This window comes from Pogona vitticeps, chromosome 1 (genome assembly GCF_051106095.1).
Source record: "Pogona vitticeps strain Pit_001003342236 chromosome 1, PviZW2.1, whole genome shotgun sequence".
NCBI lineage: Eukaryota > Metazoa > Chordata > Lepidosauria > Squamata > Agamidae > Pogona > Pogona vitticeps.
The window spans coordinates 14,403,627-14,420,119 of record NC_135783.1 but is presented as its reverse complement, the minus strand read 5'-3'; the positions used below and the strand labels follow the sequence as shown (position 1 = coordinate 14,420,119).

Sequence of the window (16,493 nt, the reverse complement as noted above, 5' to 3'; positions counted from 1 at the left end):
ACTGTGGCAGATAAAATAGATGGAGAAATTTGATGTAGCTTTTATATTCCTTGTAATATTTTTTTAAAATGTTTTTATGTCTTTAAAATTATTTGAGGATGAATGTTATAATATAAATCCTTTAATTATTTTGTTTTAATTCCTATTTGTTTTCAGGACTCATGAGCCTCCTTTATGAGGACACAGGTGGCATAAAAATGCAATAAGTCCATCAGGTAACAGTTTAAAGCAACCTTTCCTAGGCTTCTAGACATTTTATAGAGGGGTGGGGTAAAAAATCTAATAAATAAATAATCTCAGGCTGTCATTCTGGATGCTATGACTGCTATTCTATGAATGCTGAATGGCCATTTCAAAAGGTTTACTTATTAGTGACATGAATGGAAACAGGAATGGAAGATGGAGTTGCTAACCTGGCTAAGCAGGAACAAAATTTCAATAATTACCAATGGCACAGATGTGTTTATAACACCAAAGACATCAATAAGAATTTTCCTACATTCTGTGCAAAATTGTCAACCCAAGGATTCCAAGCTGCAAATTACCTCCCGAAGTGCACTTTTATCAACCAAACATTATTGTTGCCAGGAAGGGCAGAGTCAGGTCTATAACATGAATTCTGGAGGTAACAGTTCTCAAATGTGTCATGAAAAGTGATTAGGCTTCTCTGTCTTCAAGCTAAGGTGGGAGATCTTTGTTGCTCTATACTTTGGAGATGATGTCTAAATTTCAATGCCACCTGTAGGATTTTGGCCTCTTGATCTAGGAGCTGGGAAGTGGTTTCCTTTTCCTCTGTGGCCTACTGCACTCTCCACTCTGATGGGGAGATATGGAAAAGGCATACATATGGATACGACAGTGGCAGGCAGTGACAGACTTTATATGTGGAGCCCTCGTTGCCATAGCTGCTTTGTGACGAGGATTCCTATCACAAAAGCATTGGGATGAAGTACCGGTGCTCTGTCCCTCAACCTGCCATGGCTTGTTCTACTGGGAAGGAGAGGGGCATGGGGTCACATAGCCAGCAGTGGAAGTGCTGGGATAGTAGAATAAGAAAGAAGAGAACACTGTATCAGCTCAAGTTAATTAGGGGAAACTACAACATACCACAGACTAATCCAAAGAAACAGACATTTATACTTACCTGGATAGGGTCGGGGTTCGGGTTTTGCAAAAAGAGCAGCATTTTCTAAATCAAGAGATAACAGAAAATGAAATCAAAAAAATAATCACTATGCTAAAAATAAAATAAATGCTGAAGTACCAGACTTAAATAACTTTTCTGGAGATTTCTAAAAGCAAGTCAAGTCCTTCCTGGTGTCACCTTATATCAGTTCTTAACAGCGTTTTTTTTTGTTTTTGTTTTTGTTTTTTTTAAAGAAGGAAGGAGACTTGAGTTCAGATAACAAGATGCCAGAACATTTCATAGTAATATCCACGTCAGGAGAAAACCTGTGCTTGGTTTTTATTAGCTAAAATTTTAGTCTTTCCTATGCAATTCTTGCTACTCAACTATGCTGAATTAGGGTAGATGAACTTCTACACAGAGAGCTCATCTATTCCATTTTTACTAGACTTATACATTCTAATATATATGTTATTCATTGCATTAAAGTAAACAAATTCTGTCCTCAAGGGTAGCAAACTTCTGCTGACAAACAGCTTTCTTTGGGGATTTCAATGTGTATAATGCAACATTGTTGCATTGTGTACAATTCACGTGCATCCTCAAATCACATTTAATCAGTGTCAGTTTTTCTTTAATCAATGGTGATTTGCCTTTGCTGACAACATCATCCCCTTTGTGGGTGTGGAGCTGTGCAACAGCATATCAACCACTAGAATGTTTGTTTTGCTTTATTTACCCCACTTCCCTAAAAGCACGTACCACACAACAGTTGGAAGCCAGTAGTAAGTCTCAATAACAGTAGGTTCACTTAATTTATAGAACTTACAGAGGAGTTGACTCATCAAGTCTCCAATGGGCCTACTCTAGTTGAGACTTACTAAGTTCAGCCAAAATTTCGGTGAATAATGAAGCAATTCCAGCAATCATGTTTGTAAGCATAAACTCATATAACTTATCAACCAAAATCCTGTTGCTTAGGACACTCAATTGCAGTAGAAAAGATCCATTGAATTAATGGCGATTTGGTGAACCAACTCCTTCATAAGTTTTATTGAAGCAAATGGCCTACTCTAACCACAATTTTCTAAGCTAATATAAGTCACAACTAGAGTTTGGCCCATTTAATAAACAGAACTTAAGGAGGAGATGACTCACCAAATCCTCATTGATTCAATGGGCCTTTTCTAGAGCACTTTACTGTGCTAATCAGCAGGATATTAGCCACTATGTGCCAAATTTATTATGAGCACCAAAAATGCCTTCCCTTTTCCCACTATTATTTGTCATCTTCCTGAAGTCTTCCACAAGACTATTTTAAGTGAACACATTAAATAGGAGTCTCACAATGTATGGTCACAGTGATGCTACAAGCTTCCTTGCAAATGATATATCCCTGTTAAGTTTCAGGCATGCAACTTCTCAACTATTCAAACAATTAAAAGAACATAGAGCCATTGCTGGGTTAACAATCAACCAGTAAGAGATACTATATATACAAATAATATAATACTTGGAACATGAACACTTGTATGGCAAAAATGGAATGAAGTAAAATAAAATAAAATAAAAAGTTGGGGGGAGAGAGAGACAGATTTCTCTTTGTGAAATGAGACTTAGGTACAATACATAATTCTAAGGTATAATAATTCTGAAAAGGTAAGTTTAGAAGAAAGTGAAATATAATTATTTGAAAGAACACAATCATTGACACAGTGAGTAGAGATGAATTTAATAAAGCATGACTAATCTTATCTCTTTTCTTCTCTGGACACTCCCAATTAGAGGTGTGACTCTTTCAGCCTCTCCTTCTCAGTGATAAATGGAAAAGGAACCCCTTACAGCAAGAATTCTCAGAACAAGCCTCCCTCCTGCCACCTCCACAAGAAATCTCATGGGATTTCTCAGAATGAATGGATGGATGGATGGATGGATGGATGGATGGATGGATGGATGGATGGATGGATGGATGGATGAGAATTGCAAAGCTAGAAGGGTCATCAAGTCCATCCCCTGTCAAGGAGGCACAATGGGGAATTGAACCCCCACATTCTGGCTCTGCAACTAGAGACCTAAACCACTGAGCTATCCAGCGGTTCCTATTTCTCCTTCCTTTTTTTCCCTGAAAGAAATTCCAAGCTGTTCAAGATAATTGCAATTCCTATGCTGAACAGCTTCTTTCTTGCTCAGGATTTAACCAATTAAATTATTTGGTAGTTTGGTCATTTTCTATTCAGAAGTAGAGTCAGAAAATGAAAAAAATAAGGTGGGTGAAGACCAGCAGGTTTTTGTTTGTTTGTTTGTTTAATGGCAAGCCAGGAAATCTTACTGACTCAGAAAGCAAACTCAAAGGAGAGTCTTGGATAATCACCAAGAAGGATTTTTCTCAGTACTCATCATATCCCTTCTCCCAGTGACATTACCATATTATGCTGCTGTTCATTTGTTTTCATAGAAAACTCAGGTTAAATAAAATGCAATGTACAAGAATGTCAAAAGAGGAAGAAGAATGGGTAACGCTAACTTAAACAAGAATAGCCCAACTGGATCAACATGGAGTTTCAATTCACCCCATGATCCAGCTTGTAACTTTGACTAATGAGATGTCTATAGGAACCCCACATCGGGCATATGAGCGCAATACCCTTTCCCCTTCCATTTCCTCCAGCAACTATCCAAAGGCATGCAACTTATGATTCAAAGTTTAGAAGTAGCAAAGTCCTGTAGCAGCCTGTAATGAACTATTCTCCGCCCCCCCTTCCTGGCAATGAGGGCACCAGAAAGTCACATTTTTAAAATAATGTGACAGGTTAGAACAATGTTGCTTTATGGGTACCACAGGCAACATATTGCAGCTAATTTCAAAACCTGATTTTTAAGCATTTGGAAAGGAACAAGCAGGCAATAAGAGTTGTGATGAATAACACAACCAGTAGCTATTAAAAAGCATTATCATGAAAAGTACAAAAGAACAAATTCCTTTTTTAAAGCACTGTAATGAGCCATGGAAATGAATTACTTCTCAAAAGGAACTTTCCAATATTTACTCTATTCCTAAATTTAGCATAGATCCAACATGACTAGAAGCTCTGATAAGCCTTATCCAATACTATGACTAGGGGGACAATTTCTATGACATTTCATTTATTTATTTATTTATTTATTAAATTTATACCCCACCCCTCTAGACCATGTCTACTCGGGGCGGCTTACAACATAAAATAAATCAATATAAAATATATATAATCATAAAAATAAAAATTTCACACACTCTCTGAAACTTATACTTGAACTTAACAAGCAAGAGTAATCAGACCTTTCTCACCAGATTAGTCATAAACACATCCAAACCCACTCATAAATTCAAACATAGGCTGCAGAAAAAATATGACAGGTCACAGAAATCCTTCTCCTACTTATGATGCTTTCTAGGGACAGCCCTATCATTAGTCAAAATAAGGGAGCAACATCAGGTGGTATGAAGTCAAAAGGAGCATCTTGAAGACTGTCAGATCCACCTCACTGGTCACTAGCATAGCTTCCTTATTAGGAAGATGAGGTCTTCTGTATGAAACTCTGCTTGGTCATATGGAAATTCTTACACTAGGGAATGTTCCAAGCCAGTGATTACCAACCTTGGGTCCCCAGACAGTATTGGACTAAAACTCCCGGAAGCCTTCTCCACCAGCTGTGTTGGCTAGGATTTCTGGGAGTAATAGTCCAAGAACATTTGAGGACCCAAGGCTGGAAGCATGGCTCCAGACAATAGTCAATGAATTATTTCTTTCTGTTGATCAAGCCTATCTAATGCCAAAGAAACCTCTTTCTTCATAAGGAATTTTAAAATCTTGTGCCAACTTTGCCTACAGGCAGGTGTGATAGAAAGGATACCCTTTTCCCAATAATTTGAAGAAAATGTCTCAGTTCACATAAAATACACAAACACGTGCACATTCACTTTGATAAATAATGCAAAACACGCACAGCAAACACAAAAGATGAGCTAGTTGTTAAAGATGATGACCACCTCATGATACTCCTGGACCTTAAAGTCCATGCAACAGAATGCTGAAGCTAGTACCGCTACATAAATACGCATTATTTTCCCTCAAGCTTTGTTTACATGAAATCGTTATATACACAACAATGTCAAATTTTCAGCAAAGTTTGCTCTTGTTCTCATTGATTTTGTTGTTGAACGTATTATAAAATAACTCTGATAAGACAGGGCAAGGAAAAAAGATCCTGTGGTTCCTTATCTTCAAATGTGCAGATGACCAGTAAGGATTTACATCCCTCCTGTGCACACATGTGTTCATCATTCACACATCCACGCCTTGGAAAGTTTTGCAAGTTTTTACTTCTGTAATTTAGAGCTGGAACCGTCCTCTCTCCCTCTCTCCCCCCCCCTTCTCTGTGTTCAAATTATATTAGCACCAGAGTAGTAAACCCACAGAAGTATGAAAGAAGATAAGAGTTTATTTGTTTGTGTAGGGGGAACAGACACAAAGAGAAAAAGCTTGTTTAGCAGGCTCCCTCTGGCTACAGATTTTTATTTCCTCACTCCACTGAGCATGTCTATGGGAAGTATGTTGCTTTCATTATAGCTAATGCATGAGATTGGAGCCACTTCATCACTTTTTGATTTGTTTCAATCTAGGAAATATAGATTACATTTCTCATCAAATCATTTGACGTCCATCTGTATACCATAAAACACCTGTGCACCTGTCTATTAAAGCACCTTGTCATTGAGACTGTACAGTTGCTGTGGCAGGAAGGGTTCCCTCCTGTGCCTGCAAGATATTTCTTTTAAATATTCAGAATTAACAAAATGTAATTTATAATGAAGAACATACAAAAAGGGAAAACCAATACAATTATTTAAGGAATGGGATCACAAAATAAATTAGACACAATATTAGTAATATACCGCTCCACCCTTGTTGAGATGTCAGTTTAGATGTGGCAAGTGATATATAAATTAATTACATATTTGATTTTTAAAAAACGGGGTGATAGGAAGAGGTGTGCTAGGTAGATAAATGAACTTTTAATGGCATTTATATATTTACTTATTTGTTGTACAGTTCTATATACAACTATTGAGAAGCATACTTCATGGAGTTCAATGGAATGCGCTTCCAGCAAGCATGCATAAGACTGCAGCTTAATTTCCTAAATACCTGTATCACATTTATCCCAACAAACTCAAATCATTTTAGAATTTTAATTAATTATTTAAATTCAGGCATGATTAATATTTTTTTAAAAATCAAGGAATAGGGAGAGGAGAATAAGGAAGTTCAAGTATAACTTCTTACATTTATTATTATTATTATTATTATTATTATTATTATTATTATTATTATTATTATTATTATTATTATTATTATTATTATTATTATTATTATTAGCCATATCCCACTTTCCGTTAACACATTCAATTCAGCTTGCATAGGTCTTCTCCTTCCCCATGTTTTTTTTCCATCCACTTCGTGACGTGGGCTAGACTGAGAAAGTTTGTTAGCCACTGGATTTCATGAATCAGTGAAAACTAGAATCCAGATCTCCTAAATCAAACTTACACAATCAGAGCATCATTTTATACTGATTTTCATATGAGTATAGTCAAACCAGGCAGGATGCCTTCCGAGCTGCAGGGATACAGATGAATGGTAACTGCTAGGAGAAAGCTCTGGAATGGGGTGGGATATCTCAAAGGGGGAGAGTCTCACCAACAGAATACATTTTGGCAATCTTTGGTATAAGGTGCACACAGCTAATTTATTTGATGGCAGTCAATTACATGCATTCACTAGAGAATGCTCTAGACAATTAAAAAACTACTGACTCCTAATTCTTTAGCCTGTCTCATTCTCTGGATTCTTTATATTTGCACGCTTTGTAGAACAAGGGCTGATTAGCAGCAAAAGAGGAGCCTATGTCTTTCATACTGAGAAAGTGATTTTCAAAATGGGTTGCATATATTTTACAAATTACCGGGAATAACTTCATGAAGCTGTTCCTCAGAGAAACTGGTTCACAATTTCTCAGTTAGCTCTGCTTACTCAGACTGTATTCTGAAGTAAATGAATATTCAAGTAGGCATACTATCTTAGAAACATCATCCCTTCTCCAGTTCTACAGCTTGGGATACCAAGAATACTTGGAAAATATCTTGTCCTTGGCAGCGTTCCCTGCTGAGATTTCTTGGCCAGACTTCTCCCTGCACCAACCAGATTTTTTGGCTACTCCCAGTCTCGTTCCCTGTTCATGTCCACATTTTTTTAAAAAAATCCCTTTATATTATTTTATTTCTGCCCATTTAATTGCACAAAAAATGTCAAATCCTGTGTGGCTCAATGCCTTTCTGTGGAATCTTCTGCAGGAAAAATACTATTGGGGTGCAGGAACTGGTGCTCCCACCACGTTCACATGTCCCTAATATTTTTTGGGGGGGTTAGGGTCAAAAATTTGCCTTGCAGTCTTTAGGGGCATCAGGGCATTATTGCTGTATTCTGTCTCCACCCACCAGATTTTTTTCAGCTGAGGAAGGTCACTCAAGAGCAGCAGAACAACGAAAGTATGGAAAGATTCGGATAACAGAAAGAGGCTTTCTCAGACTGTTTTTTTAAAAAAAGTTGAGAGGATTATTTGGGGTGTTTGGGGTGTGAATGGATATAAACCTCCAATTTCCTGGGGCAGGAAATAATAAACCCCCACTCCTCGGATCTCTTGAAGTTACCTATCTCTGTTCCACACTGTTATTATTATGCATTTAACCTTTCAGTTTTGCAGATGCCAGAAAATTCTCATGCAGTTATTGACTGAGAAACACATTAGAATGCACAAAGTTTAGGATAAAATTAAAGGCATAAATCTTGAATTTTGAAATGCCATACGGGTACTGATAAAATTTAAATAAATGCTTCACTCTTATTTTTAAAGAGTAAACTCCTGCGAAACACAATGCTGTTGACTTACAAATGAATATGTGCAACATCAGAAAATAGCTTGTTCTAGTCTAAGAATCTTCTTTCCCAAGTAGGCAACCAGATGTGTTTGGGGGGCTAACAAGGAGGACTAAAAGGCAACTGATTTCTCCCAGTGTTGCTCCCCAAAGGCCCTTTCAGTATATATAACAAAAGTACATCCTGTGGTACCCTTCAAGCTACATTCCATTATTACAATTGACTTCTTCACCTATGGGACTTGTGTTTTTTCTTTCTTTCTGTTTTTGTTCTACATTTCCTGAACTTTATATTCTATAGCATACTTCAGCTGAACCAGAGCTTGGAAAATGTGACAGCTTTGGATATGGAATCCCACATACAGCATAGCTGCTGTTGTGTTGACATCTGGATTCTGGAAGCCATGGTGTAAAAAATTTACATTTCCCAACTTCTATTCTGGACCTGGAAATTGCACGTCAAGACCAGAATCCATTCATAGACTTTGCGCATTTGTTTACTCATCCCAGGGGTCTCCAAATTTTTTACAGTGAGAGCCACGCCTGATCTTTTCAGTTCTGAGGGCCGGAGGAGCAGGAATTTTAGTGTGCATGCACGCGCATAATGTGTGGCCACATGGACATGCCCACCCCACCCCTGCATGCCCACCCCACCTCCGCCCTCCCGCACAAATACACGCACCACCCGCTCCACACATGCACACTCCTGCCTGCCCCACACACAGACACCTGGACACACACCATGCAAACACACTGCATGCACACACCCTCCACTTGCCCCCACATGCACGCATGGACACTCACATGCATGCACCCCCAGGGTGGCCCATGGGCCACAGTTTGGAGACCCCTGAGCTACACAATAACATTCAAAATATTTTTTACAAAATGCATTGAATGAATTGTCCAGCCCTACACAGCTCAAGTATAGGCTGGTTTTTCTCCTAGGAGCTACAGTGAGGTATTGAGCACTCAACCTCTGGCTCAGTACCAGGGTACCTAGTTCCCTGAATTATCCATAATTGCATTTCCTTAACTCGCTGACCATTCCAGGAACTCAGTGGGTAGGGACAAGGTCAACCTATTGACAAACAGAGCCTATCACTTTTATTTTTTTTCACATCTTCACAGCTTCTTAATCTACATTTGAAGGTCTTTTAGTTCTTAAATAGCAATGAAGAAAGGCTGGAACATATTTACTGGCATTTTCAATTTGATCACATATCTTTACAGTTTACTTCTTGTTTTACTATGTATATTCAACAAGCTATTCTATTTTGTATAAAATTTGTGGAGGCATGAGATAGAACTTTTATTTTGCATTTCACTTTGTGTGTGTGTGTGTGTGTGTGTGTGTGTGTGATTATATCCTGTGCATCGTTTGAAAAAGGGCCTGATATTTATCAAACCTGAAACTCAAAATAAACAGATTGAAATGGGAAGTTCTGGATAGCTCAGTGGTGTGAGTATCTGACTGAGACTTTGCAGAAATGTGGAAGCTGGCATCGTATTGGGAAAAATAGGCAAAAAGTACTTCAAAGAACTGACAAAAAAGTAAAAAGCTACCAATCCATGCTATCTCAACTCAATGAGACATTCCAGCAACAAATTTAAATGCCTGATAAGATTCTTTGCCTCTGGGCTGGTCTCATTCAAAGCATTGTTTTTTCTCCTAAAGCTCTCCATGAATTGTACAAAATACTGTATATGCACAAAATGAATGTCCTTCCTCCTTGATAAGCAAAGCATGTGTACAGGGACATGCATGCATGCACACACAGCAAGCATAAAATGACTAACTAATGGCTAAGAACGATTTAAGCAATGAATCCAATGCTTCGGATTGTTACATATCTATGAACCAAAGGGGCAGATGTTCTGGGTTTATCCAAAATGTGCATTTTTATGCAAATAAAGTGGGCAGTTTTCAGAAAACTTCATTCTCACTTCAGGAAAACAGTACTGAGAAGAGCTGTCTTTTAAAATGAGTATTGCAAGCACAATGAAGTGTTTTGATTTGAAATACTGATTCACACATCAAAAACCATAATACAAAACCCAATCTTTAAGGCCTTCACTCAAGGCAATGAGAAACTAATTCCTCCTTTAGAGGAATATAGATTCCTTTCCTCCTAAGCTTCCTTTGTCTCTTACATTATCCCATTGGCTAAAATATATTTGTGTGTTCTTTTTCAACTGTACACTTTTTAGCAGTTCCAAGTTTGCAGTGTGTACATTGTTTTGTGTGCACTTTAAGCTACTTTTCTTAAGGCTGACCAATCCAAGAAAATCATTTTCTGTCACTAGAATGAAAGACCAATAGAACTTGTTCACTAAATTTTTCATTGTATTTATATTTCTGGGGTAAATCCTTGAAACCCTTTGTACAAATGTCTACAAAGGACCCAGGAAAAGGTCTTATACCTCTCAATGTCATGATAAGGCTTTTGAAAAGGTCATTCTTGAGACCACATCCTTCACGCAAGGTAATCTGTCTTCTTCTGACATTATTAACATTTCATTGTCAACAGCATGTTTATGAGGCTTTCTGGAACTAGGTGTTATAGGGTATAAAGACATTTCCTCATGCCAAGGGGGAGGAAGGTATTCATTTACATTTTTAATTGCCTAACACTTTTCTGCTAAAAGTTCAATTCATGCCATGCCTCACCTGTCTAAGTTGCATATAGCCCTGACAGCTGAATTCAGTTCTGATGAGCAATTCTCCCTGCTGAAAGAAGTATTATAATATCTTAGCACCACAGTGTTGGCTGGAGAGCTCAATGAGGTGGGAACCTGTCTGTGGTAGACGATACTGAGATCCACAACTGACCAAGAAAGAGACTTTGTGCATTTGTGGGTAGATAGCTGGATGAAAGTACCTACCCAGTGTGCAGCTGATAATTTTTTTTTTAAAAAAGCAAACTACATATGCTGAGTATAAAGCAAAGTGTGCTGCTTATATACCGCCCCATAGCGCTTCAAGCACTCTCTGGGCGGTTTACAATTTAATTATGCAGGCTACACATTGCCCCCCCCCCCAGCATGCTAGGTACTCATTTTACCAACCTCGGAAGGATAGAAGGCTGAGTCAACCTTGAGCTGGCTACCTGGGATTTGAACCCCAGGTCATGAGCACAGTTTTAGCTGCAGTACAGTGGTTTAACCACTGCGCCACGAGGCTCTGTATAATCAGAAAAAAAAACTGAAAATAAAATAGCCAGTCTTGTACTGCCTTTACTGCTAACATACTTAAAATACGGTATTTAGTTTTGCTGATCACCATGCAAGAAGGTAACCAAAATGTTCAAGCAATGCCTCTAGGATAACTATCACCCTGGGCAAGGAGAGCCTTTGTCTTCCTCCTCCCCCCCCCCCGGTCAGTTTTGCAGCTTTGCCTTGCCAATTCACAAGTAGACTTACTGCATGTATGGACTGCCTGGGAGGATTTTTGCCTGCAGCTCCAGCTTGCCTGGGATGAAACAGAATGGGAAATGCGTTCTATTTTCAATTTTAAGTGAGTAAGGATCAGGTAGTCCCTCTCTTGACTACTGCTTCCAAAAACTAAGCCCTTTCTGTCAGAGCTTCTTTCTGCTCCATCTCTCAGATCTTCCATCCTTTAGCTGGTCTTCATCTTTACTTAGAAAACATTAATCCTTTAAAGCCTGACCAACCCCCAGTAACACCTTTGCGGGCAGCTGAACGTAGAGAAAAATATGACTGAAGGGAGACATGACTATTTTTACACCTTTTGTATAGAACTACGCATGGTGCGGAGCAAAGATGGACAAAATATAATCTGCAACACCGCACGGGGGCTACTAGTTGGGAAGATATATCACCACCAGGATCAGAAACAGTAAGGCTCTGTTTAATCGTTACTGGGGAACATGTATACGTATCAGGCTTGGCTTTTCCTCAGACAAAACGTGATCCCAGCTTCTACTCCTTCTACTCCTGCCTGTTAGCTTTCCTTTGGCTCTTGGTCATGATCCCCAGGCCTTACGTCTCCTGAACACAGAAGCAATAAGCTTCATTTTCAATCAGTTGTTCAATTTCACAATCCCATTTCAGTTTATATTATTCGATGCCTCAGTAATATCCAGTGCCAATTGGCTGAATTAGAGACATGCATTCACATTAAGAAACTGAAAGCTTAACATCTAAGGCAAGGGGCTTAAATATAAAAAGAAGTTGTTCAGCAGGACATTTCGAGTTTGTTTCTTTTTTTAAAAAAAAATTAATGCATTAAGTATTTCTTCCACATCAATTCTGCTTACAACACTGATGGCCTCAAGATGTCACAGTGGCACAGATGACTTTAAAAGAATGACATGGGGAAGCCAGCCAGCTAACAATAAGCAGGGAGACTATTGTGAAGTTTATGCAATCATATTAACAGAAGAGTGGGATCACAAAGGGACGTGGTGGCGCTGGGGGTTAAACCGCAGAAGCCTTTGTGTGCTGCAAGGTCATAAGACCAGCAGTCGTAAGATTGAATCCATGCAATGGAGTGAGCTCCCGTCGCTAGCTCCTGCCAACCTAGCAGTTTGAAAGCATATAAAAATGCGAGTAGATAAATAGGGACCACCTCAATGGCAAGGTAACAGCATTCCATGTCTAGTCGCGCTGGCCACGTGACCATGGAAACTGTCTTCAGACAAACGCTGGCTCTACAGCTTAGAAATAGGGATGAGCACCAGGCCCTAGAGTCGGACATGACTGGACTAAATGTCAAGGGGATCACAAAGGTTCTCAAACATATCCATCAGTGCCAACAGCAATTACGTCACAAGAAGAAGAAAAAGAATGAAGTTGAACAAAAACTGTCCATAGCTATGTCCAACAGCAAGATACAGTAATTGTAATCTCAGTTGTCAGGAGGCTGTGTTCATCTAGAAAGCATTTACAACAAGGAAATGTAGCTGTCCAGATTGTTTGACTGTAATTCCTAGCATTCCATACCACTGGCTATTCTGGTTCAGACTGTTGGAGTTGGACAGCAATGTTTTGCCGATGCTCGAATTACTGGTAAGAAACACACAGCCTTCATGCCACTGGAATGCTGAAATCAGCAGGTTCATCTCGGAATCTCCGTTGGAAGGCAGCTTGTTTGGGCTGCAGTTCTCCCCTGAGTCACCAAAGAGATAGATAAGCTGAATGAGGTAAATTCTAATCAAAATGAAATTCTTGCCCATCCCTATTCTGAGCACCTCTACTTCCTGAATTTAAAGGACCTTTTCACACTGATATCATTTCTACAGAGTTTTCTTCCCCCTCCCCCAAGCCTACAAAGTCATTTCTGCAGAGGCCTTCACAAAAGATCCTACAAGCTTTTTAGACAGTGAAATTGGTATGTGTATGTGTAGGAGGCATGGTTGGTTGATAATTTAAGGTGAGAGACTCTGCATCCATTCTAGCTCTTTTTTTGGTCATCACCTTTAGACGGACGGACGGACGGACGGACGGACGGACGGACGGACAGACAGACAGATATAGATAGATAGATAGATAGATAGATAGATAGATAGATAGATAGATAGATAGATAGATAGATAGATAGATAGATAGATAGATAGATAGATAGATAGATAGATAGATAGATTTAAAATCCAGTCTCTTTCCCAGATATAGAAATAGATATAAATATAAGCCGGGCTTAAAAAATAATGTTCATGCATTGATCTAAATGCAGAAATATGACAATTGTTCACAAGTCTTATTTCTCCTTCTCAATGAATTGTACTTGTTTAATAGGTTGTATAAATTGTTAGGGAAGCTCTGACCATATTTTTTTAAACCACCATAAAGCCTTGCTTGTTCACAAAACCGCAGGCAGGCCTTTTCCAGGAATTATACAGCCACTGAAAGCTCAGTGTTCAATACGAACACCTCCTATAATTACCCTGGTAATAGGACAGGTATGAACAGGCTTCTATTCTTCATTTCCTCATTATTCACTGTATTTTTACCCCATTGTGTGATTTAATGACATGTCCCTCCAATTACCTGTTTAGATTCATTTGAATAAAGGAAACTTGATCATTACAATTAAGAGTTCGCAAAAAAAAAGAGAGTGAGCAAGAGCAAGAGAGAGAGAGAGAGAGGCCTTCTACAACTGTAAAGAAGAGATCTTGAGACATGCTTATTTTTAATCTTCATTTTAAAGAAGTAAGACTTTCCACCAGAAAGAATATCCTGGGCATTGTTATTTCTCCTTTATTGTGGTGCATCTCTAAATTCCACCTCCTCTTATCCACAGAATGAGATGGGAAACTGTCAAGGCGCTAACTTTGGCGGGTGGAAAATTAATTTGGGTCACTCTATAGTGGGGTTGCTATGGCAACGGCATGCAAAATGCAGCACGCAACAGCTTCATCAATGTTAATATAACATCAGGCATCCTCCACGAATTTTTAATCAATGTAAACTATAACACAACCTTCATAACTAAGACTAAGTTGAACAGTAAAGCTCTCAGCTTCTCCTTTGTCAAATCCTCAAGCATCGTTATAATCTCTTCAATTTCTTTACTCTACTATATTAAACCTCCAGACTCTTTTATGACAGAGGTATCTTTTGATCACAATAATACACCTGTTTTCAGCATGGTTTGAAGAAAGGTTCCCAAATTCTTCCTTGCTAATAATATCCCATAAGAAATAATGCTATCCCCCACAACAGGAAAAGGAAATATATGAAGTGAGTGGGAGAAGGTCATCCAGAGATGTAGAGTATAGGTACAGTATAAACCTTCATTTGTTCTGTTCTTGCAATTTTCCTGCCCCCATTCAGCAAGATTAATAGAGGGTGGGTTTTTTTCTTGGTTTCATTCATAAACATGCATTTGTATGCACACACACCCCCCAAAAAACCCTGGTATTTTGCAGAAAAATCTAACATTTCTTGCAAAATGCAAGGGACTGGATCGTAAGTCTTTTTTTACACACACAAGCACACAAACCACATTTTTGCTGATGCTGCAAATGGTGAAAAAAGAGGTGTGGTTTATACTGCTTAAAATGTTGCAAGTTGCAAGGAAATCTAAAAGCAACTCAAGCTGGCATGAGTAAGAACTGAAAAATCAACAGAACTATAGAGTGGAGTGTTTTACATAGCTTAGGTAAAGCTCACCTAAATGCCCAAGCTTATGCTCCCGAACATGTACTACTATAATTTTGGGTGAAAATTATAAACTCAGCTAAACTTCGCAATTCTATTTTTGAAAACTACTTTGTATTTTATATACATATTAAATAAGGCTTTTGCCTAATTTTATATTGCATTCCGTTAATTTCATTGTGGTGCTCATGGTACACATAAAGAAGACAAACATTTTTACTGATTATCCAGATGCAAATACATACATTCTGTTTGACATTTTTAATTCTTTTGACTGAAAAAGAGGACCTGTTATATTTATCAGAGAAGGAAAAAAAAGAAATTTGGCATCTACTTGCTCTTTAAAACTCAGGCTGAAACAGCTTTCAGCTGTTCCTGGCAAAAGGAACACTATGAGTTTGTTATACCTTCTTCACTGGCTAAAAGAAGAACTGTCTGGTGAAATATCACACTGAGATAATTCAGACAGTATTTTTTTTAAGTGACTCATCTCTTCCTTGGACAAATCCTTGCAACAGCCTCAGAACATGATTTTACTGTTCAAAATATGTTGGTAGGTAGGCTTATGGTGAACACACTTATCATGAGTCCAATGTACATATTAATTTAAAAAGAATTTGAAAAAGATCAGACGTCTAAGCAGTGCAGCTACAAATGCCAGTCCTTTTTTTTTTTTTGCCTTTTGCTTTTAAATGTATACGCCACCTCATTATAGTATATTGTTTGTTTGTTGATGCTGCTGCTCCTGTTTTAAAAATGTAGTGAAAAGAGGTGGGCACTTCAACCAGATGTGAATATTCCCTACATATAAAATGAAAGAATAAAGCAACAAAGTCAGCAAGAAAGCCAATGTAGGTTTACATTCACCAGCTCTTTTGGTAGACGGGGAAAGATTGCTATGCTATGTTTTGTGTTGTCAGTAGAGATGGGATATTCGTATACGAATATCAACCCCATGGGTGGAAATAATGAGGGTCCAGCCCCATGGGGCTAGACTGTCCATTCACTATTCCGTCGCTGATGCCAGCTCGAATACGAATACCCCCATCTCTAGTTGTCAAGTCAATTTCACCTTATATTCACCTTAAAAGGGCTTCCAAAATATGTAAGATCGAAGATTTGATGGAAGAGAAATCATTAGATGTTAAACAACAGTTAAAGGAACCTGTATTAACTCCAGAACTGTGTTTATTGAGTGCAATGCCAGGTAATATAGATGGGATTAAGTGTTACCCAGTAAGCTATTTAGCTATAACAGTTAGAAAATGTGAG

At 38.4% G+C, this 16,493-nt stretch overlaps 1 protein-coding gene across 50 annotated transcripts in view; it reads right to left on the bottom strand.

Annotated features, from left to right (window-relative positions):
* NRXN1 (neurexin 1) overlaps positions 1-16,493 on the bottom strand; it is a 1,165,889-nt gene that overhangs the window by 907,519 nt on the left and 241,877 nt on the right. For 35 of the 50 annotated variants that reach the window (XM_078382536.1, XM_078382566.1, XM_078382658.1 and 32 more), the window contains one exon: positions 1,145-1,189. The exons of the other annotated variants lie outside the window; for them this stretch is intronic. In XM_078382536.1, the coding sequence (XP_078238662.1) occupies positions 1,145-1,189 (45 nt within the window). The remainder of the gene's footprint in view (positions 1-1,144; positions 1,190-16,493) is intronic. 50 annotated transcript variants of the gene reach the window in all.